The sequence below is a fragment of the Carlito syrichta genome, unplaced genomic scaffold (genome assembly GCF_000164805.1).
Source record: "Carlito syrichta isolate Samal-C Ts95f unplaced genomic scaffold, Tarsius_syrichta-2.0.1 Scaffold302358, whole genome shotgun sequence".
Classification (NCBI taxonomy): Eukaryota; Metazoa; Chordata; class Mammalia; order Primates; family Tarsiidae; genus Carlito; species Carlito syrichta.
Window position 1 is genome coordinate 555987 of NW_007246454.1, and position 23359 is coordinate 579345.

The 23359-nt window shown below is 53.2% G+C and overlaps 1 protein-coding gene across 2 annotated transcripts in view; it reads left to right on the plus strand.

Annotated features, from left to right (window-relative positions):
- UBE2E1 (ubiquitin conjugating enzyme E2 E1) overlaps positions 1-21587 on the plus strand; it is a 66346-nt gene extending 44759 nt beyond the window's left edge. For both annotated transcript variants that reach the window (XM_008056440.2, XM_021711552.1), the window contains 3 exons: positions 16294-16426; positions 19000-19147; positions 20786-21587. In XM_008056440.2, the coding sequence (XP_008054631.1) occupies positions 16294-16426; positions 19000-19147; positions 20786-20883 (379 nt within the window). In that variant the 3' untranslated portion in view covers positions 20884-21587. The remainder of the gene's footprint in view (positions 1-16293; positions 16427-18999; positions 19148-20785) is intronic.
- Positions 21588-23359: the final 1772 nt, after the last annotated feature.

Consider the following 23359-nt stretch of genomic DNA (forward strand, 5'->3'; position numbering starts at 1 on the left):
TGGCGGGGGGCGGGGGGGGGCGGTGCCTGGGCCACCTTCCACGCGCCGGGTAGACTCCCAGTTACACTCCCGCTCTTTCCTCCCCGGCGGAGGGGTTGGGGGTGGAGGCCTGGGACCGCCCTCTGTCTCCGGTGCCTCCACCCCCTCTCCTCCCGGGCACGGGCCCTGAGTCCGCCATGGCCTGCCCTGGCTGTGACCGTGACATTCACGTGGGTGGCCCACACCGTCTGCTTCCCGGGCTCTTCACCCGGAGACGTTCATCCAGATGGGGCTCTGCTGACCCCAGGCAGCAGCCGGCCCTCCCGTGGGGAGCAGGGTGGGCTTCGGTGCCAGGGCGTGCGTCCTGCCTCTGCTCGGACAGCCGAGCGACCTTATGACGGTCAGTGGCTCCAAGCCTCTGGCCTGGGTCTCCTCTCATGCACAACAGGGAGACTGGATCTGCCCAAAGTGGCTGCCTACCCGTGGCCAAGCGCGTGTCCTGGGTTGGGGCCGCAGGGACTAGGCTGACGTGGGGACTGAGCTCCTGGCCTCCTGGCGCACACAGGCAGAGTGCTCATAAGCAGGCGGGTGTTGCTCTGTCCCAGGACACGCTGGCTTGGTTTCGTTTCATGCCCAGCAGTCCCCTGCAGGAGCCGTGGCGTCCTGTCCCCCTGGTCTGGACGAGGCAGCCTGGAGCCCCTCCTGCGAGTGGATCTTGCACGGGGCAGGCGTGTGGGGTGCCGCGGGGAGGCATCTGCCTGGCACGTGCCGCGAAGGAGCCTGGCACGCAGAGCCTGGGGCCTGCTTGCGGGCGGTCTGCCCCTGGTTTTCGGTGGTATCACTGGGCTGGGTGGGCGCGGACCCTCTGCGTCTGATCAGGTTTCTGGGGACAGCACCTCTCCCACTCCACCGTTTGGCCCAGTGAGACCTGAGCGCCCAGTCTTCCCGCCAAGGTCCCGGCTGGCGTGCTACCTTGTGCAGGTGCACATGGGCGCAGCGTGGTCAATGACGGTGACGTAGCACTGGGCGTCAGAGGTGCCCGGTGGGTGGAGCCTCCTGCCTGCGCTTATGGGCTCAGTGCACCTGTGGGGATCTCCAAGACCTGGGCCTGGTTCTTGTAAGGAGCACAGCCCCCCTTGGGTGGCCGGCACAGGCATTCATCCAGCCTAGGTGTGTTTCCTTCCAGTACACGCACCCCGTGCTCTATGCGGGCCATAAGCCACTCAGTGTTTCCAGAAGAATATGAAGCCTTATTTTTTAACCTCTTGAAATACAACTCGGCAATGCCTAAAATAGCATGTACACTCTATTTTTTATAACTATTGAATATAACAGCAAATGAATCGATTAAGCATATAACTAATGATGAACATTTTCTGAACTAAAATCAGGGTCCCTGGTTTGATCGCTTTGTGAAATGTTAATAAAATAAAACAGACAAGCTTCTCCACGTAAAGCCACATTTGTTTAGCAAATAATGGCTTAACTAAATGCTCCGTGGTTGTGCTTGGCGTGATGCTTGGGCGTCTCTTAACAGAACCACGAGGAAGCTGGGCGGGCCAGGAAAGGCCGCTGGGGGGCCTCCCTGCTCTTGGAGGACTGAGGTGGACATCTTGTCTGTGTCTGCGTGGACGCGCTCGGGGCTCTGGGGACCATCACTGTGAAGCACGGACGGCTTCCCCAGAGACAGTTCGTTCTCACCGCCGCCCTGTCCAGACTGTGGACGCCATGGTCTTCTCAGCCGGCTCTCTGCTTCGGCGGTGAAGGTGGAATGTAACTTCTTGTTTCCGAACCAATAGGCTGGTGTTTCCGGTGTGTGGGTTTTCTGTTTCTGAAGACAGTGAGCTTTTGTGGTGGTGGCTGTTCCTTGACTCTGCAGGCGACACAAAACCGTGAAAATCTGAATCGCCGGTGGGCACTCGAGGCCCCCGGACTGTTCCCTTTTGCCCTTCACGTTCCGTCTCCAGCTGTGTCCCTGCAGAAGACACACAACTCTGCCCCGAAGGCTCCGCCCCCTCCTGGTCACCCTCTCCCTGAAACCGAGCAGTTCGGCTCTCTGAGCATAACATAGACACCACGGCACCATGGGACTGTCCCAGTTCTCCCTAGAGCAGATTCTGTGCCCACCTGTTCCTGGTTTCTGGTTCTGCTGTTTTAGCTGGTGGTGTGCCATGTGGAGGACGGGGCCCTGAGCGGTACATGGTGAGTCCATCCCGTGAGGCCAGTACGCCGGGCTTGGTTCCTAGGGACCGAGTGGACGGTCATCGGGCATCGGGAAGAATAAGTAGCATGTGTGCCCATGCGTGGTCGGGACTTGACTTGGGGAGGAGAGCCGTGTCCCACGCCTGCGGGTGGGCAGGTGCTGTCTTTATTTTTGCTCTCCCTCTTTCAGGTTTTGTTTTTACTGAAATGTGGCACTAGCGTGATTCAGAGACTCGGATATTTCTTTAAGGGTTATTCCCAAGAGCTGTTCCCGGCGGCCTCCCCATGTCCCTCTCTGAGCCGATACTTTTCCCTTTTCCCTCCCGTTTTTAGGCCCTCTTCCCTTATGGACATCTCCATCCTTGCCAGGAACCCTGGATTCACGACTGCCGTCCGTGGCTGGTGGCATTGCATTCTCTCCCCTCCAGCCATCCCCCTTCCTCCCTGTTTCCTCTGGTATTCGTGGGTAGCAGACTCCGCCGGCGGCACTTTCCCCCTCCGGAGTTCACCCCTCCCTCCTGCCTTTTCTCCTCTCTCTCTGCCTCCCCACCTCGTGCATGTACTTGCCACTGACTGACTCAGTCCCAGGCGTTTTCACCATCGCCTGACCTCCTCAAAGGCACTCGATGCACAGGGCTTCCCGTGCATTTTTTTCCTCCGGAGAGCTCGCTCCTGCTCGGGGAGGACAGGACCTGCTGTGTGCCTGCATCTGTCACTCCGGCGTCCCCGGGCACTGTCTCTGGGGTTCTCTTTTCTCTCCGTGGACTCTTGTTTCCTTCCAGTCTTTCCCTTCTCGCTTTGCGCCCTCGTTTTATAGAGCACATCTCGCAGTAACTTCCGGAAGAAGGATTCTTGGGAGATAATTTTTTAGAGACGAGATCTCTTCTCCAAGCACCTGCTGAGTCGTGTGGCTGCGGCGCTTGTGCCGGGATCCTTTCTCGGAGGCCAGTACTGTGCTCTGTGCGCGTGCTGGCCCTGGCTTCCCTGTGGTCGCCTCTGTGTTCTCCTTGGACGCGTGAGGTGCCCCTCGCTAGGGCCCTGTCCCCGAAACCCTCGCTCTTGGGCCTTGAGGCTCGGGGCCTGGCCGGCTGAGAGCTGCTTTCTTGGCCTGCCCGGCCGTCCTCAGCCACTTGCTGGTCACAGCTTGGTCGTCTTTGCGCCTCCCCCTTCTCTCTCCCTCCCTCTCCCTCTCCCCTGTCCTGCCTCTTCCGGCTCCCTCTTTCCCCCCACTCTCCCCCTTCTCTTCCCCCTCTGCCCCCTCCCTCTTCCCCCCCTAAATATTAACGATAGGTTGATTTTGACATTTCCCCATCCCTGGGATCTCTGGGGTTTGCAGCTGGCTGTCTCCTATTTCGCTTTGATCTTTGTTGTGAGTCTGATCTTGGGTCCCGTTCTGTGCCTCTGCCGCTTGGGAGCTCCGTGCAGTGTGTCGCTTCAGATTCTCCAGGGGACTGCGTGGAGGGCAAGAGGTCCGTGTTCTGGGTGTTGGGAAAGGAGAACGGGGTCTCACTGCCCCTTCCAGCGCGCCCTGGCCTCATGCACAGTGTCGACCCCGGAGCGGAGACTCTCCGTTTTAACCTCCCCAGAAATCACACTTCAGACGGGCTGGTTTTTCTCACCATGTCACAAGCCACCGCGAACACGGCAGCCCCGCCAGTGCCGCCCGGAGTGTCCCCCAGCTCCTGGGGGCCGGGAATCCGGCCGGACTCGGCCAAGTCCTCTGCTCACATGGGGCCTCCCTCGCCGCAGTCCGGGAGCCCGCCGGGCCTGTGTCCTTGTCTGCCCTGCGAGGGTGACATCCTTGCGGCTGTGGGACCAAGGCCCACAGCTCCCAGCTGGGCCCTCTCCCCGGGCAGCTGGCGTCATGGCAGCTGGCTTCCTCACAGCCAGCAGAGGACACTTCTGCCCCTGTCCCTGAGACTTAATCCTAAAGAAGTGAGACCCCGCCTGCTCCTGGGAGTGGCATCCCGTGGTGTGGCCCTGCACGGTTGGTCAGGAGGGGTCGCAGCTCTCTGGCGAATTACGCGGCCCAGCGCGGATGGTGCCTGTCACAGGAGGTCTGGATAGGGGCCTTTTTTTTTTCTTAAGCTGGGGTCTCACTTTGTCACCCAGGGCTGGAGTGCAGAGGCACCATCATGATGATCACGGCTCACCGCAGCCTCGACCTCCTGGGCTCAGGCGATCCTTCCCCCTCAGCCTCCTGAGCAGTTGAGCACAGGCATGGGCCACCACACCTGGCTTTTTTTTATTTGCAGAGACAGGGTCTCACTGTGTTGCCCAGTAATCCTCCTGCCTCGGCCTCCCAAAGTGTTGGGATGACAGGCATCAGCCACCGTACCTAGTCAATGCTTCTTTTCAACTCAGTGATTTCTTACAAATAAAGTGAATTCATTTTGTTATTAAGGAAATTTTAATAATGCCTTGGACAGATCACAGGCTTTTCTGCTTAATCCCAGCTTCCATTCAGATGTGGAATGAGGTAGGAAGGACAGGCGGGAAGTGTGGCCAGGCAGCCTCTGTGGGGAGTCCAGGCCGGCCGGCTTGATGACACGCTTCACTGCGGGGCGGGAGGAGCGTCATTCCGGGAAAGACCGACCGCCGCCAGCCTTCGTTTGGCCTCCGGAGTCTGTTGCCCCATCTTGCAAGTGGGTCTGTCACCTTTCCCGACCCAAGCAGCTTGGGTGGAGAGCAGAGGAAGTCAGAGGTTGGGAAAGAACTTGGGAAAGTACTCCTTTCTCTGATAGGGCGTTTTTGGTCTGATTTGTGTGGCTCTTGGAGTGATATTTCAAATGTACAAATAGGAGACCAGAACAAACCTATGTGTGACAGGCACTGGAGAATGTGACTCCAAACTTGATTTTGCTTGTATCTGGATAAATTGGATACATTATCATCCTCTGTATTGAGGCGTGATCTACACATAATTAAATTCGCCTGTTTGAAGTCTTCCATGTGTCATGACTGTTTAGATAAATTGGAGAGCTCATCCCAGCTGGCAGCTGATGTTTCTGCATTAGAGAAGAAAGCCGTGCCCTCCTGGTAGACACGTCTCCTGGGGGTGCCGTCCAATCCCCCCACCTCACCTGCGTCCTCCTGCTGGAAACACCCTTTGCCCAGCCCTGGTGCCCCTGCAGATCCAGGGTCTCAGCTCCTGTCTGGGAGCACAGGGGAGGAGGAAGCTAGACAGGCCCCCTGACCTGGAGGGAGGAGGGAGGCAAGGCAGGACAGAAGATGGCGCCTGTGGCGGGTGCAGCGTCTCGCCTGTCAGCCCAGCACTTTGGCAGGCGGAGGCGAGAGGATCGCCTGAGCCCAGGGGTTCGAGACCAGTCTGGGCAACATGGCGAGAACTTGTCTCTACAATAAATAAATAAGCTAGCTGGCATGGTGGCATATGCCTGTGGTTCCAGTTACTTGGAAGGATCGCCAGAGCCCAGCAGGCCGAGGCTGGGGTGGCCATGAGCATGCCACCACACTGCAACCTTGGCAACGGAGTGAGACTCTGACTCAAAAAAAAGAGATGGCATCTGTTTAGGAAGCTTTTTATTTTTTATTTATTTATTTATTTATTTTTTAGTTGGAGTCTCACTCTGTCGTCCAGACTGGAGTGCAGTGGCTGCTCCCGGTCACCACAGCCTTGACCTGCTGGGCTCCAGTGATCCTTCTGCCTCAACCTTCCAAGTAGCTGGAACAACAGGCGCACGCCACCATGCCCAGCTAATTTTTTGATTTATTGTAGAGATGAGGTCTCACCAAGTTGCCCGGGCGAGTCTCGAACCCGCGGGCTCAGGCAATCCACTCACCTCAGCCTCCCAAAGGCGCGGGATTACAGGCTGAGCCATCGAGCCCGGCTTTTTAGATAAGAGTTCCAATACAGGCAGTGTATTTCCAGGGACCAAGAACAAAGGCAGAGTTGGGAAATTGAGGCAGGAAAGACAGTTGCTGCGGGACTTTGGGAAATTGGGGAAAGCACTTGCCTCAGAATTATCCCACCCACGGCCAGGCGCAGTGGCTCATGCCTGTCATCCCAGCACTTTGGGAGGCCTTGGCGGGAGAATTGTTTGAGCCTAGGAATTCAGACCAGCCTGGGCAACATAGTAAGACCTCGTCTCTACAAAAAATACAAGAACAACAAAAAAATTAGCGGTGCATAGTGACAGACACCCGCAGTCCTAGCTACTCAAGAGGCTGAGGCAGGATCGCCTGAGCCCTGGAGGTCGAGGCTGCAGTGAGCTGTGATCGTGCCACTGCACTCCAGCCTGGGTGAGAGTGAGATTCCGACTCAGAGAGAGAGAGAATAATTAGAGACAGAGAGAATAATTCATCCAGTTATTGACTGAGGCCTGCTCTTGAGGGTGGGAGTGGCCGTTACGATCCGCTGCATAGCAAAACACTCTAAGCCATCACCTTGTGAGAGTCCCCCGGAGACCCTTGTAGACTCACAGAGAAGGCGGCGGCGACTTCCAGCCCCTGGAGTGCCCTTGAGGTCGGGGCAAGGGTTTCCCTGGTAGATGCTGCTTTTACGGCTGTCTTATTCTCTGGGTTTTTAAGCAATAGAAGAGTAAGCCAGGAATGGATTTGAAGTCGTGTGTGCGTCACGGGGAATAGAGATTTGATGGTAGGCTTTTTCCTGTAAACATTTCCTAAATTCCGTGTTTGGTGTTGGTTTTTTGGTCTTTTGTTGTTGTTATGTGTAATAATTTTATTTATTGAACAAGATCTTATTTAGGAATCTTGTGTTCAGAGCAATCTAAGAGGTGTTGAGAGTACAGGAGAAACAGGAAACAGTCAACAGTATACACAACTTGGACATCACTCTTTTGAACCCAAGAGATACGCTCATCTCGCTCTTATTTGGAACACTTGATTTACGATTCAAAGGTGGTAAAGACATGATCTCTGTGAGGCAGGATTGAGTCTCTTTTGTCTCTGCTGGGCTCATTTCTCTGGGGAATAACTTGCATTGACTGAAGTTTCAGTTTGCCGAGGATTCACTAATTTATTCGAGGTGTCTTCTTTCTCTGTGTCCCCCAACTTTTAAATATTTTTTCTTCATCATGTTCTTTTAAAGCTGTCATGATGGGTGTATCTATAGTAGCTCTTAGTGTTTTTATCAGTAAGCTTGATGGTGAACTTCCAGGTAAAGGATCCTTTTCTGGAGGAGAATGGTACTCCGGGATACAGGTTTCCTCCAGTTGGTTATCCACCCTACTGTCCTGGGTGTCCAAAGGCTGGCCAGGAAAGACGGAATATTCTGCACCTGGAATCATTCGCTTCTGCCTGCTGACATCTGACGTCGCCAGCATGTTGGCACGTGAAGGTCTTTTGTGAGTTGTAGAATTATGAGGAAGACTTGACATATTTTCATGTTCTACTTGCTTGACTTGAGCTTCAAGTTTTGGGATCACTCTTAAATCAGAAATCTGAGTATGTGCATCAAGCAATTTGTTCTCAGTTGCATTTAATGTATCCTTTCCTCTTCCATGTTCTTTTCCAAGGGACTCATACTCTCAAAAAAGCTAGCATCTTTTCATCAGCTTTTTACGCTCTCACTTTTAGATGCAAACCTGCCCAAAAAAATGGTTTTGGGGTCTTAACAGAGCGAGGCATTCTTGAAGTTGACACACGTTTCTTGCTGCAGAGTCACAGCAGGAAAGGCGAGCGCAAGTAATACAGGGGATCCCCGAAGCCCAGGAAATCTGGAAACAGGCTGGCATTCACGGCCCTCACCGCCCTCCACAGCTGGCGGCTCTGCTTTTTTTTTTTTTTTTTTTGAGTCGGGGTCTCACTCTGTTGCCCAAGCTGGAGCGGTGCAGTGGCACGATCATGGCTCACTGAAACCTTCAACCCCTGGGGTCAAGCTCTCCTCCTGCCTCAGCCTCGCAAATAGCTGGGACTATAGGTGTGCACCACCACACCTGGCTCGCTGATTCTTTTTTATGTTTTGTAGAGATGACATCTCACTATGTTGCCCAGGCTGGTCTCAAACTCCTGAGCTTAAGCAGTCCTCCTACCTCGGCCTCCCAGGGTACAGGGATCATAGGCGTGAGCTCCCAGGCTGGCCTGACTGCTCAGCCTTTAAGAGACATACAAGTTATTTGTTATTGTGCACATCAATTGGGTCTGGGGTGCAGCCTGATGTTTGCTTTTCTTTTTCTTTTTTTGAGTTGGAGGCTCACTCTATCGCCCAGGCTGGAGTGCAGTGGCACACTCAGGGCCACCGCAGCCTTGACCTGCTGGGCTCAGGCAATCCTTCTGCCTCAGCCTTCCAAGTAGCCAGAACTACAGGCATATGCCACCATGCGCGACCAATTTTTTGATTTATTGTAGAGATGAGGTCTCGCCAAGTTGCCCAGGCTGGTCTCGAACCCGCGGGCTCAGGCAGTCCTCTTACCTCGGCCTCCCAAAGTGTTGGGATGATAGGCGTGAGCCACTGCACCCGGCTGATGTCTGCTTCTTTTATTTTGGGTGGTTAGAATCTCTCTCTGTCGCCCAGGCTGGAGTACAGTGGCACGATCATGGCTTACTGCAGCCTCCACCTTCTGGGCCCCAACAATCCTCTTACATCAGCTTCCCGAGCAGCTGGGACTGCAGGTACACGCCACCACGCCTGGCTCATTTTATGTATTCGTTTACTTTTTGTAGAGACAAAGTCTCAGCATTTTGCCCAGGTGGTGGTGTCTGCATTTCTAATACCCTCCCAGGGGATGCTCCCGTGCCTTGTCCAGGGACATCCGGAGTGGCAGGTCTAGGACATTTGGGGCACATGCACGTCTAGCTTGGAGTCGTAACAGCCATGGATGTGGAGGGGTTTTGTGTACTGGGCAGCAAACGGTCATCAAAAGAGGACGGCATCGGGGCCGACAGCGAGGGCTGGCGTGACGCTGTCCCTTCACTGGCCTAACCCTGAGCAGGGTTTCTCCAGGCAGGGCTTCCCAGCCTCGGCACTGGTGCATTGTGGGATGTTAGGAAGCATCCCGGCCTCCACCCACCGGGTGTTCTCGGCACCCTTCCTCTCAGTTGTGACATCCAGAGACGATGGCAACGTTGCTGGGCGTCAGGGGTGCACAGTGACCCGTGAGAACCGCTGCTCTAAGACTGCCAGGAAATGTGGGACGCTGGGGTTTTGTGATGCGAGTGGTGCCCGTTATGTAAGCGGCCGGCGTTTGCTTTGTCAGGAAGCTCCTCCAAGGACGAGGACAGCAGACGTGGGCCGCCCATCGGCCACCGCGGCTGCCCTGGCTTTCTGGGGCAGGTGGTGGCGCTTGCTGCACCTGCCGGCTCTTTGTGTTTACGAAGCGTCAGCCCCTGTGCTGGGGTGACGCCAGGAGTTACTTGGGAGTTGGGCAGCAGGGCTGAGCTGCTGACGCCGAAGTCCCCAGCCTCGGCCCGGGTCAGCGGCTCTGTCACCGTCCCCCCACCCCATGCTCACGCCGCTGCCGCCACGGGCCTGGCTCCAGCATGTCCCTCATCGCCCTGCATTCCTGGCCTCTCGTCCTTGCACCCTCCACCCTCTTTGGGGTGTGAGAGCAGGTGGCGGAGCCTTCTAGAACTAGCCTAAGGCAACACCTGAGGTGGGGCTGTGTGTGGGCAGGGGGCCTCTCTCCCCAGTGTAAACGTTGGTTTGGTGGAAATATGCCTTTAAAAATTGATTCTAGCTGGACACGGTGGTTCACGCCTGTCATCCCAGCACTTTGGGAGGCAGAGGCGAGAGGATTGCCTGAGCCCACGGGTTCAAGATGAAAACTGATTCTGACTTTCACTTTGCTTCAGGACATTTTGTGTGTGTGTGTGTGTGTGTGTGTGTGTTGAATCTCACTCTTGCCGCCCAGGCTGGAGGGCAGTGGCACGCTCACGGCCACCGCAGCCTCGGCATGCTGGGCTCAGCAATCCTTCCACCTCAATCTTCCAGGTAACTGGAACTACAGGTGCACACCACCACACCCGGCTAGTTTTTTGATTTATTGTAGAGATGAGGTCTCACCAAGTTGTCCAGGCTGCTCTTGAACCCCTGAGCTCAGGCAGTCCTCTCACCTCAGATGAGTGCTGGATGACAGACTTGAGCTACTGCGCCTGGCCTGCTTCGGGACATCTGGAAGTCCACGCACAGGCGTGGTTTCTGGCTGTTGAAATGGAAGAATGGCAGAGGGTCTGATTTAAAGTTAGCACTGCAGGCGGGGGTGGGGGGAGGTTGGGGGGATCAGAATTCAGGGTTTCAGAGCAAAGTGCCGGGAGCCCCCGAGCCCCATTCCGTGGCCTGGAGCTGTCCTGGGAATGTCGGTCAGTCTGGGCACGTCAGATTCAGGTGAGGTGCCCTCACATTAGTGTCTCCCGGCTGGTGTGCCGATTTCCTGGGATCGTACCTGAGTGGTGACCTGTACTGTTTTATATTGTTCAAAATCTGTTTAAAGCCATGAACATGAAGCAGAAATGACTACTGGGTGATTGTGTTTTACTTTGTAAAACCACCACTGTATTGAGGCGTAAGATCGTGGCGGCCCGTCCAGTGGCCACTGGAGAGAAGACAGTCTGGGACTGCAGAAAAGCTGTCAGAGTCACGTGACGTGACAGCCTGGTTGCTGTGGTGCTCAGGGAGATGTTGCCTGTCGGTTGGCGTCTTCCTGCGCTGACGGAAGAGTGTTGTGGTCGTGACGTTCATTACCTGTGTGAAGGAAGAGCCGTTACAGGATAAGGCGACTGTGTAAAGTAGAAATGACTATCTCTAAGTCCTAAGATGTGTACCACTGTACTCCTTTGATTAGAAGGAAAAACAGCCAAGTCACATTTTTCCTTTTTGCCTGGTATGTATCATGCTTGTATTTTGAGAAGAGTTTGGGTTACAAATAACCCTAAATCTCTGTTTAAGAAAATATGGGCCAAGCACGGCGGCTCACACCTGTCATCTGAGCACTTTGGGAGGCCAAGGCAGGAGGATCGCTTGAGCCCAGGAGTTCAAGACCTGCCTGGGCAACCTGGCGAGACCTCACCTCTACAAAAACAAATTTTAAAAATTTAGCCAGGCGTGGTGGCACGTGCCTGTAGTCCCAGCTACTTGGGAAGCTAAGGCAGGAGGATCACCGAAGCCCAGGATGTCAAGGCTGTGGTGAGCCGTGACCGTGCCACTCTGGCCTGGGCAACAGAGTGAGACCCACTCAAAAAAAAAAGAAAGAAAATCTGAAAGGCATAGGCGTGGTCTCCACCTTCACGGTCATGGCCTTACGCAAAGATTCTAATCAAAGTTAAATTTTCAGCATCTTCAAACAGGGATAAGTGAGGTTTTTTCAAAGGGCACGGTCTGACACTGATTTTGTAACCCCAGCGATGCTCTGCTTGGCTGCTTAAAAATCTTACTGCACACAGTTAGATGACTGGCTTAGAGCATATCCCAATCAGAACATGTGCTCAACGGGAGGCATGCAGGGGTAGACTTCCTGCAGGGTCAGGACAGGCATTCTTCTTTGTTCTCGTCTCTCCTTAGTACCTGAATTTCGCCCCCCGTTTCCGGCTGCGTCTCCACTCCTTCTAACCATGGGATGAACTCATCATTTCACTCAAGTACGCGCCATTCTCACGTGAACTCCCACCGGTGCTGGACACTGGGGTTGTGTTCCTGCAGTGGAACCAAAGCCCCTTCTCTCTGAGGAGGAGACAGCCGCCTGCAGGTGTGCATGGCTGACCCGAGGACAGCCCTGGCTGGCCGTTCTCTCGAGACCCAGAATGCCTGGAGCTGCCGGAGCAGAGGCGCTCTGGCCCCCTGTCCTCCTGACCCTGGCCTTCTGAGGGTGTGACTGTGACGTCTGGCCTCCCCCGGGGATGGGGCTGGTCCCGTGCTCTCTAGCCCACGGATGCTGACTCTTCCAGTGAGCACTTAGGGGAGAAAAATGCACAGCCCCGGGTGAAATGTTTGTTTTATTATTCTCTAATAAAGCAAATGGGTGACAGCAAGCCCCCCTGGATCCAGCCAACAGCAGCGTTAAGGGAACGTTGTTTCACATCCTGGCGAGAGTGCTTGACCTTTCCCCGGGTTCTTGACCCTCCGGGGTTGTCGCTGAGGGCTGGGCGTCAGGCACCTCTCACTCCAAGCCTGTGTCAGAGTCGGCTGCGTTCGATGTCATTTTACATTGTGGGTAGTTGTTTTTCTCATGGAACCGCCGCGATTCTCCGTTTTTGAAGTTTAGCAGAACGGCATGTTTTGCTCTTGTCTCATCGTGGCTGTCGTGGTGTTCTTGAGTCCTTAACCCCCTTCTCCACTTTTTCCTGTGCCCTCAGAACAATGTACACCCACCCTGCAAGCAGATGACAAAGAGTCAGCAATCTGGATTTGTCTAGTTCCACCGTGGGCAGCAGGCGAAGGGTCAGGGCTCACATTCCTCTGGGCTGGCTTTCCTCAGTAACCCGCGTGGTGACACACACCTGCGGTTCGAGCTACCTGAGAGGCTGAGACGGAAGAATCACCTGAGCCCAGCGTGTTGAGACTGCGGTGGCCGTGAGTGTGCCACAGCACTTCAGCCTGGGTGACAGAGTGAGACTCCGACTCAGGAAAAAAAAGTCACCAGGCTTTTTCACATGCAGGTTCTTGAGTCCCCTCTGGGTTGTCTGAGCTCATCAGGCCTGGGGGAGAGGCCCAGAGCTCTCATTTTAAAACTCCATCGATTATTTTAATGCACAGTAAAATTTGGGAACCACCAATCTTCTATGCAGTCCATACAATGTGCTGTGCTAACATATCGTCAGACCTTCAATCTGTATCTTTTTTCTGTACTCAAGGAAGGGCCAGCAGAAGCGGGTGCAGGCCACCGGGTCACCTCGGGGGTTAGGGACCCTCACGTTGCTTTTCCAGGTCCGTTTCTTGGCATCACCAGCCTGGGCCTTCGAGAGTCTGGCTTGTGCTTCTTCGGCAGCAGCGGGGAATGTTGCCGGGCCTGGCCTCCTGGCCGGAGCTCCTCTTCCGGGAGAAGAGAGGTCTGGCAAGGAGCGTCGGGCAGGCTAGGGTGGCCTTCAGCCCTTGTCTTGGTCGCGTCCCACGTAGAGGCAGCTCACGCCTCTTTCCCCTGCAGCCTCTGTGTCCGTGCTGTTCTGTAATCAGGCCACTGAGTCCCCTCTCCGCAGCTGCAGCCTGGGGAACGGGTGGCACACATGCCCACCGGTGTGTGCAGACTTCATGGCTTTACTTCAGGCTGCTGTCACAGAATGCGACAGACGGGGTGGCTTAGGGCAGCAGGATCGTATGTCCCACTGTTCTCAAGGCCGGGTGGGTGCTGGCGGCTTCCGTGGCGTGAGGGCCTGCTGCTTGCTTCCCAGACAGCTGCCTTTGTGATGGGCTCTCCGTGGTGAAGTTAGAGAGCCCCCATGGTCTCGTTCGGAGGGATGCTAATCCCGTTCTCAGGAATCCTGCTCCTGACCATCATGGGAGGCATCAGGATCGCAGCATACGAGTTTTGGGGGGACCAGACATGTAGGCAGGAGGCAGACCTGATGGCCCAGGGCCGGCTCTGACCCCAGGGGCTGGGGCCATCAGGATAGTACCCTGGTTGGAGAGGCTGCGGCCCGTTCCTAGGGACAGGGCCACATCCCACCGTGTGCAAATGATGCTCAGATGTTGACAGGAAGTCGTAAGCAGGAGTTCACAGTGTAGACGGTGTTCAGAGATGTTTCTCGGGCTAGGCAGTGGCTCATGCCTGTAATCTCAGCACTCTGGGAGGCCGAGGCAGGAGGATTGCATGAGGCCCAGAGTTTGAGACCAGCCTAGGCAACATAGTGAGGCCCTGTCTCTACAAAAAAATTAGCCAGTGTAGTGGCACACGTCTATAGTCCACGCTGTTCGGGAGGCAGAGGTAGAAGGATCACCTGAGCCCAGGAGGTCAAGGCTGTGGTGAGCCATGAGCCATGCCACTGCACTCCAGCCTGGGTGACAGAGTGAGACCCCCGACTTAAAAAAAAAGAGATACATCTCGATGTAGAGCCGGTCTAAAATAAGTTGGTTTTTTGTTTGTTTGTTCGAGTTGGAGTCTCACTCTGTCGCCCAGGCTGGAGTGCAGTGGCATGCTCAAGGCCACCCCAGCCTCAACCTGCTGGACTCCGGCCATTCTTCTGCCTCAGCCTTCCAAGTAACCGGAACTACAGGCACACGCTACCATGCCCGGCTGATTTTTTCTTTATTGTAGAGACGAGGTCTCACCAAGTTGCCCAGGCTGGTCTTGAATCTGTGAGCTCAGGCAGTCCTCTCGCCTGGGCCTTCCAAAGTGCTGGGATGACAGGCTCGAGCCCCTGCACCGGCCTAAAGCAAGTTGTTAATGGTTCTTGGTAAAACCCATCACAGAGACATGAAAGGACCAGACCGTGTGGACCCGCGGGAGTAATTACCGTGATGGTGTCACTACCAGTCGATGAAACCGCTGTAACCTGCGTGCTCCTGAAGATCACTCTTTGTCTCCTGGTTACTTTTTTTATTTTGAGTTGGAGTCTCACTCTGTCACCCAGACTGAGTGGCACTCCCGGTCACCGCAGCCTCAACCTGCTGGGCTCCGGAGATCCTTCTGCCTCAGCCTTCCAAGTAACCGGAACTACAGGCGCGCGCTACCATGCCCGGCTGATTTTTTCTTTATTGTAGAGACGAGGTCTCACCAAGTTGCCCGCCTGGGCGGGTCTTGAACCCGCGGGCTCAGGCAATCCACCGAGCCCGGCCTCCTGGCTCCTTTTTACTTCCTAAAACATCCCGTGAGGCGAGTGGCAGGCGTCTGAGCTCCGTCCGCCCCTGGCCAGTGAAGCCCTCGTCTGGGGCCCAGGCTGTCTGCCTCCTGCTGCCGCCCTCCCTTCACCCCTGGCCCCGTGGGAAGCTCACGCCTTGGGCCTGGGGGTCTGAGGCGGCGGCCCGGGTGGGCTCTGCTCCTGGCACGACCTCTTCCTCCGAAGTGAAGGACCCAATCCTGAGTGTTAAGCAGACAGCAGAGGGCAGCTGGAGGACGAGGGGTCGACCTTGTCGGGTGTCAGAAGCCTGACCCTGGACCCTCGCCAGCGCACGGTGTTCAGTGAGTGTGGGAGTGAAGCTGCCCGGCTCGCCCCATGCATTCCTTCATGCCGTGGTCACACTGCTCCCTAGAAGCGGGCGCTTAGTGCTGACGGGTGCTCCAGCCTCTCCAAGCACAGCCCTTTCTGTGGCTGATCTGACATGCGCCATTTGCCCGGCAGCAGCTGTTACAGTGAAGGTCCGCGACTCCCAGGTGAGATCCTGTGCGCTGGCCACTCCCCCGACACCTGCATGCAGCCGTGCAGGGGCGTCAGTGGAGGGACCAGGACCATCTCCCAGGCATCTGGGCTTTCCCTGTCTCCTCAGCACCAGAGAGAACCCTCTGGGGCTCCAGGGTGTCAAGCTCGCCGTCGGGTTTCGCGCCTTAGGATGACTGTGCATGAATGTGTGGGCAACCAAGTAGTCTGGAAGCCAACACACGCCCTGGAATGGGGGTGGCCAGATAGGGTGCACCCCAGTGTGTGTGATGGGTGTTAACGGCCAGCAGGTGGGACCGGTGTCCCAGCGACAGTCCGCCGAGGACCTGATTGTAGACCCAGTGGGAGAAGAAACTGAGGGGCGTGCAGCTGGAGAGTTGGCCTTCTCCTTCCCCCCCAGCAAGGTGTTGGTGTCCCAAGTACGCCCATTTCGTAGATTCCTTGAGGGCCAGATGATGGGGACACTGTGAGGAAGGTGGGTCTGAAGGTGAAACTTCTGTGCTTGAAACGGTCATCCGAGATGAGGCGGCTCCAAGCGGAAACTGCCGTCACTGTCACTTGTCCAGCCTCCGCGCTCCGAGCCGCGTTTCTCTTTTCAGGCGTCGCCTGTGTTTCCTCAGGTGCTGGGAAGGGCTTGAGCCCGGAGGCGTCTCCTGCGTAGTCCCAGCCAGGTGGGCGAGGGTGTCGTTAGCGTCCTTCTGTTACCCGGCTGGCCAGCGCCCGGTGGGTTCGGTGCAGTGCTGCGTCAGTTTCTGTCTGAAAGATGCTTCCGGTTTGGAAGAGACTCCGTACTTTAAACGACAGGGGAGGAGGGGGGACCCTTCCCGCTTTGGAAGCGCTGTGAGGAGTGGTGGCGTGCCATTTCTCACCTGCTGCTGTCTGACTCCACAGCGCTGGCCCCAAAGGCGACAACATCTACGAGTGGCGATCCACGATCCTCGGGCCGCCAGGGTCCGTGTACGAGGGCGGCGTGTTCTTCCTTGACATCACCTTTACGCCAGAATATCCCTTCAAGCCTCCAAAGGTAAGAGAGTTCCCAAACTCCCATGAAAAGAGGAACGATTGAGGTTTCTTTAATTTTTAATCACAAAAACTAGTAGACGTCCATAATCGTCCTCATGAATCTAATCCACTTGAACATGCAGAGCACACTTCCTTGGGTTGCCTGGGCCTCCCCTGGCAGAGACCATTCTAGGAGCAGGTGCTTTGTTTTGATGGTGCTTCAAATTGTGCTATGTGTAGGCTGCCAGCAACCTGGAATTAATCCCCTATTTTTCAACCTGTAGGAAAAAAGTTTCCAAACCATTAAAAATGATGTCAGATAGGCCAGGTGCAGTTGCTCGCACCTGTAATCCCAGTACTTTGGGAGGCCGAGGTGGGAGGATTGCTTAAGACCAGGAGTTCAAGACCTCATCTCTCCAAAAAAAAAAAATCAAAAATTTAGCCAGGCATGACAGTGCACCTATAGTCCCAGCTACTCAGGAGACTGAGGCGGAAGGATCGCCTGAGCCAGGAGGTCGAGGATGCTGTGAGCCGTGATCACGCCACTGTGCTCCAGCCTAGGTGAGAATAAGACTGAAAGAAAAAAAATGGTGTCAAGCTGGGTGCAGTGGTGCACACCCACAGTCCCAGCTACTCCAGAGGGTCAATTGAGCCCAGGAGTTCAAGTCCAGTCTGGCAACAAAGCGAGATCCCGTCTCAGAAAAAAAAGAGGGTGTCAAAATATCCATGCACTGAAACAACTGAGAGAATCAGAGTCTTTTGCCAAAGCTTTGGGTCCTGCTCCTGATCGCCCTCTGGCCCCATGCAGTTCCTCACCTCCAGGCTTTGACTTCCTCTCTGGGGCAGGTGGGGGTTGCCTGAGTCACCGTCTCTAACACTCAGCTAACACTCAGTGGCCCGAGCTCCCTCACAGACAGAAGGAAGCCCTCTTCCTGGGGCCTGCTGGCCTGCTAGGCGTAGATACCACGAGCTACCACTATTGCAGCCACAAGAAGGCATCGGACATCTGTCGTTTTTCTTTAGTTGGTGAAGTTACAGGTAGTTTTTCCTTCAGTGTGTTGGAGTGCATTTCACAAATGAAAGCTAGGAGGCCAGATAGAGAGCCCACCCTCCCGGGGCTCATGCTGACTTGTCTACTGCTGTGGCCTCTGCCCACTCTTGGCCCTGCACCCACGGAGACGCCACTGCAGTAAATGCTGTGATTTAGGTAGAAAAGATGTCCGCGGGGTCTGGTAACGGTCAGAAACAGACAGACAGATCTCTTCTGGTTCTGCACAGTGTCTTGGATGTGTGGCCTTTATTGGCCAGGCATCTTGGTTCATTGTCTTTCTGTTCCCATTCTTTTGTAGTTGGGTCCTTTTTTTTTTTTTGAGTCAGCGTCTCACTTTGTTGCCCAGGCTGGAGTGCAGTGGCATGCTCATGGCCACCCCAGCCTCAACCTACTGGGTTCAGGCGATCCTTCTGCCTCAGCCTTCCAAGTAGCTGGAACCACAGGTGAGCGCCACCACGCCTGGCAAATATTTTGGTTTATTGTAGACATGAGGTCTCGCCAAGTTGCCCAGGCTGGTCTCGAACCCCTGAACTCAGGCAATCCTCTCACCTCCGCCTTCCAAAGTGCTGGGATTACAGGTGTGAGCTACTGCACTCAGCCTGTCTGACACCACTTTTGACTGTTCGGGAACTTTTTTCTATAGGTTGGAAAATAGGGGATTAATTCCAGGTTGCTGACAACCTACACATAGCACAATTTTAAGCACCATCAAAACAAAGTACTCACTCCTAGAATGGTCTCTGCCAGGGGAGGCCCAGGTAACCCGAGGAAGTGTGCTCTGCATGTTCAAATGTGTTAGATTTAGCGCTCCCGGCTGTACTTGGGTCTTTAAGAGGTCTTTGTGATTCTGAATATTTGAAAGCTCACTCCGAGCTTCCTTTGAGGCAGTGTAGTCCTACCAGCTAACACAAGAGGTCAGCAAACAATTAGCTGCTCAAACTTGGAAGCGTTAATATTTAAGACGAATTGCTGAAGGATCAGGAGGTGTTGAACTTACCTCACTCTTGTCAGCGGGCATTCTTTTTTCCAAGATGAAACTGACAGCCCCTGAGATGGTGCCAGTGAACACTTTCTAATCAAATTTATTCAACTCTTTTTACCAATCTTGTCAGCTTTAGTTCAAACTGTTGTTTTATTCACCTTTTTATAAACTAAGTATCGGGGAGTAGTTTGTTTTTAGTTAGGGTCATGTAGTTTAAAATGTAGTAAGAGGCCAGGCTCGGTGGCTCAGCCTGTCATCCCAGCACTTTGGAAGGCCGAGGTGAGTGGATTGACTGAGCCCACGGGTTCGAGACCAGCCCCGGCAACTTGGCGAGACCTGGTCTTCACAATGAATCAAAAATCAGCCGGGCGCGGCAGCATGCACCAGTAGTTCTGGCTACTTGGAAGGCTGAGGCAGAAGGATTGCCTGAGCTCAGCAGGTCGACGCTGGGGTGGCACTCCAGCCTGGGCGACGGAGTAAGACTCCAACTCAAAAAAAGAAAAAAAAACGCAGTAAGAGGTTGGTTTGTGTTTGAACGTTGTTTGATGCTACCTTGTTTCAGGTGACATTTCGGACAAGAATCTACCACTGTAACATTAACAGCCAAGGCGTGATCTGCTTGGACATCTTGAAAGATAACTGGAGCCCGGCCCTCACCATCTCTAAAGTCCTCCTCTCCATCTGCTCGCTGCTCACAGACTGCAACCCTGGTGAGTAAGGGAGTGGAGTGGTCCTTCCGCACCTGGAGAATATTGGTTTTCCATACAAACTAAGGTTTTCTAAAGAGAGCTTTTGTTTTTCTCAGAGCTTCTGAAGGACAAAACTAATTTTTAAAAAAAATTTTTCCACAACCTTGTAAAAGTAAAAACTAATGCTTTTTTTAGCTGGATGTGGTGGCTCAAGCCTGTAATCCCAGCACTTTGGGAGGCAGATGTGAGAGGATTGCCTGAGCCCACGGGTACAAGATATGCCACTGCACTCCAGTCTAGGTGACAGAGTGAGACTCTGACTCAAAAAAAAAAAAAAGGCCGGGTGCAGTGGCTGACATCTCTAATCCCAGCACTTTGGAAGGCTGAGATGAGAGGATCACTTGAGGCCAGAGGTTCAAGACCAGCCTGGTCAACATAGTGAGCCCCACCCATCTCTACAAAATAATTGCCGGGCTTGATGGCTCACGCCTGTTAACTCAGCACTTTGGGAGGCCGAGGTGAGAGGATTGCCTGAGCTCAGGGGTTTGAGACTACCTGGGCAACTTGGTTGAGACCTCGTCTCTACAGTAAATCAAAAAATTAGCCATGCATGGTGGCATGCACTTGTGGGTCCAGTTACTTGGAAGGCTGAGGCGGAAGGATCACCTGAGCCCAGTAGGTTGAGGCTGTGGTGGCTGTGAGCGTGCCATGGCACTCCAGCCTGGGCGACAGAGTGAGACTTAGACTCAAAAACAAAGCAAACAAACAAACAAACTAATGTACTTTTCAAAGAAAGTTTTAATCAAGAGAAGTTCAGTTCACCAGCTGAACATGTGGCAAATTCACCATTACTTGATGTGTCCTAGGGACAGGGGTCTTCAACTGAAGACACACGTTTGCCTGGGATCTTGACCGTCTCAGTCACTCCTGTGTTTTTGTGTTTTTCCTTGTTGCACTTTCCGCACAGTTGTTGTAAAACCACCTGCAGACCTCCACCTGCCGAGGCCCTGCCCGCCACCCTCACCTGAGCCTGCCGGGCCCCAGCACTTGCCCCGAGCTGCTCACTGAGGACGGTTCTCACTTTTGAAGATGGCATTTCTCTGCTAAATGCCTAGCGCCTGCTGATTTGTCATTTTGTTGGAACTTTATTTTTAAAAATTTTCCTAGATGAATCAAATATACACGTAGTTATTAAGGAGCCCTTAACTTTAACCTGGTGGCCCGCTCTTTCTAGTCAAACAGCGTCACGTGGCTGGAGCTGAGACCTGGGGTGTTCAGGGTTGTCACTGGTGCCACTGAATTCAAGGTCAGAGGAGTGCAGCTGACGTTCATTGCAGTTGGGAGGCTGAACATTCCAGTGTCTGTTGACACGCAGGAGCCAAGAAACTCCAATCAGGTGGTGCTGCCGGGAGAGAAACGGAAGGAGACATGGCCAGGCAGGAATGACGCCCAAGCGTGTTCTTCTGAGAACAATCTCGAGTCCCACCCCATTTTTTGTTTTTTAAAATTGTGAAGGAAAGACACCCAGAACAATGGAGTGGTGTTTCAAGGATGGTTTGATCACACAGACTTTGTACCTTTCTACCCAAGAGGTCACAAGCGTGTCTGCTGAAGTTTACTTTTCCTGTCTCCAAAGTAACCTGTCTGCTTTTCTTCCAGCTGACCCCTTGGTGGGGAGCATCGCCACGCAGTACATGACCAACAGAGCAGAACATGACAGAATGGCCAGACAGTGGACCAAGAGATACGCCACATAAGCCGGCTCCCAGGTCCTGCGCTATTTGTCTGTCACAGAAGAGAGCTGCTTATGATTTTGAAGGGGCGGGGGAGGGTGGGCGTCGGTAAAGAGTAGGGTATTTCTATAACAGATATTATTCAGTCTTATTTCCTAAGATTTTGTTGTAACTTAAGGTATCTTGCTACAGTAGACAGAATTGGTCACTGCAACTTTGAAAACTGTCCTCAGTTCTGCGATATTAGCTGAAACGTAGTACAGAGAAGAATGTACCTTTAGATATTTGGGGTTCAGTCGCTTGTAGTCTGTCCATTTAAAACAGCTTAATTTTGTACAGGTTACACACATGGCCATTGATGTCAGGTCCCCCAAGACTATATACTTTGTTTTAAAAAAATGGAATTTGTTTTCCCTTCCTGGAAGAGAGCATTGATATTTAACAGAGTTTTAGAGACTGTCATCTCATATATATAAAATGGACACGTGGCTGTGAGACACCATATAGGAAATGAGTAGTTAATGTATTTTATTTTATATGCCGACCTTCTTTATTGTTAAGAGTAAAGGTTTGAATCAGGACTTGTGGGAGCCTGTAGTGAAATACCTTAAGCTGTTAACTGTAAGGCGTGGAATAGGAGTCGCTCAGTGGATTGGGTCTATGTTGTGGACGACTTCAGTCTGCATTTGTTACTGTGCTAATAAACAATATTAAAAACAACCACCTAACGCTGCTGGGTTCGTGTGCTTTCTTTCTCGTAGAAGTAATAGATCTTTGCATTTAAAGCAACCTATAGGCGGGGTGCGGTGGCTCAAGCCTATAATCCCAGCACTTTGGGAGGCCGAGGCGAGAGGATTGCCTGAGCCCATGGGTCAAGACCAGCCTGGACAGCTTGGCAAGACCTCATCTCTACAAGAAATCAAAAAATTAACCAGGCGGGTAGTGCACCTATAGTTCCAGCTACTTGGAAGGCTGACAGCGGCAGAAGGATTGCCTTAGCCCAGCAGTTCGACGCTGGAGTGGCCTTGAGGGTACCACTGCACTCCAGCCTGGGCAACAGAGTGAGACCCCCAACTCAAAAAATTAAAATAAAGCAACCTATAAAAGAATGCATAACAAATACGTGCCATTTACCTATGGTAGGATTGGTACATTATACAACAGTAGGTTTTGAGGTCTTCGAAAAGGTTAACTAACAGAACCATCTTGGTTTCAAGATGAACCCTGCTTCCTCTCTTTAAAAGCATTTTCTACCTGCTGGGATCAGGTGATCCTTCCTCCTCCGCCTTCTAAGAAAAAAAAAGGAAAGCATTTTCTGACTTGCAGATGCTGGATAACAAGGACATGAGAGATGGTTCTGTCAGGGGTAAATGGGTACAGCCACCCTCGAGGGCACTGAGGCATACACACCCGGCGACCCCCAGTTCATTCTCTGTCTCCTCCAGAGAAACTCACCCAGGTGCACATGCGTTCAGTATAGCATTTGTGTGTACTAACACGGATTAAGTTGCATTAGTAAAAAACAAAAACTGCAGGGCAATATCATATTTAAAGATAATTATGAAAGAAACTTCATCTGTGTCATAGGGAACGAAGCTAGAAGATCGGTACTCAATAACTAGGGAGAATGCAGCAGGGGGATGACATTGAGTGACAATTTTTTTCACCAAAAAAAGATGAGAAATGTTAAAGGATTTGTATTATCTTCTCTACATAGTTCTTGGATTACACTCAATGAATGAGCCACTTGAGTTTGAAAGTATCCCGTTCAAGATCTTACAATTTACTTGATGTTTTAATATGTTCTTTGCTGAATAGCTTATTTCAGATTTTACATTTAAATCAAACCGTTAACTGCTTTGACAGGTGAAACCACTAAGCAGCTTACTTCCTGCCTTCTTAGTTACAGGGACTGGGTGCATAATCCCAGCACTTTGGGAGGTGGAGCTAGAGGACTGCCTGAGCCCAGGGGTTTGAGACCAGCCTGGGCAACTTGGTGAGACTTCATCTCTGTAATAAATCAAAAAATTAGCTGGGTGTGGTGGTGCACACCTGTCGTCCCAGCTGAAAGGAAGGCTGAGGCTGCGGTAGCCATGAGCATGCCACTGCACTCCAGCCTCGGGCAACAGAGTGAAACTCCAACTCAAAAGCAGTTATAATAACGTCACCTTGCTAAATACAGACATTGCTCAGATCCTGCCAGCGTCTTCAGAGACCCACAGCACAATCCCAGCATCTCACGTGAAGACCACCGGTGCCCAGCATTTTTAGGATACGTTTTGTTGCACACGGTACAGGACACAGTTCCAGAAGATCCAGTACTCCTTCTGGAAAAAGTGCTTACCCATTTTCAGAAGGAAGAAAGCAGCATACCCCTCGTCTGCGTATCAGCAGGTCTGGCTAAGGAAAAAGGCCTTGAGTGATGATTCTGCTTGTCCCACTGGGCACCTCGGGCCATGCTAAGCTGAACTCGAGCAAAACCAAGTCAAGAGTTTTGGTC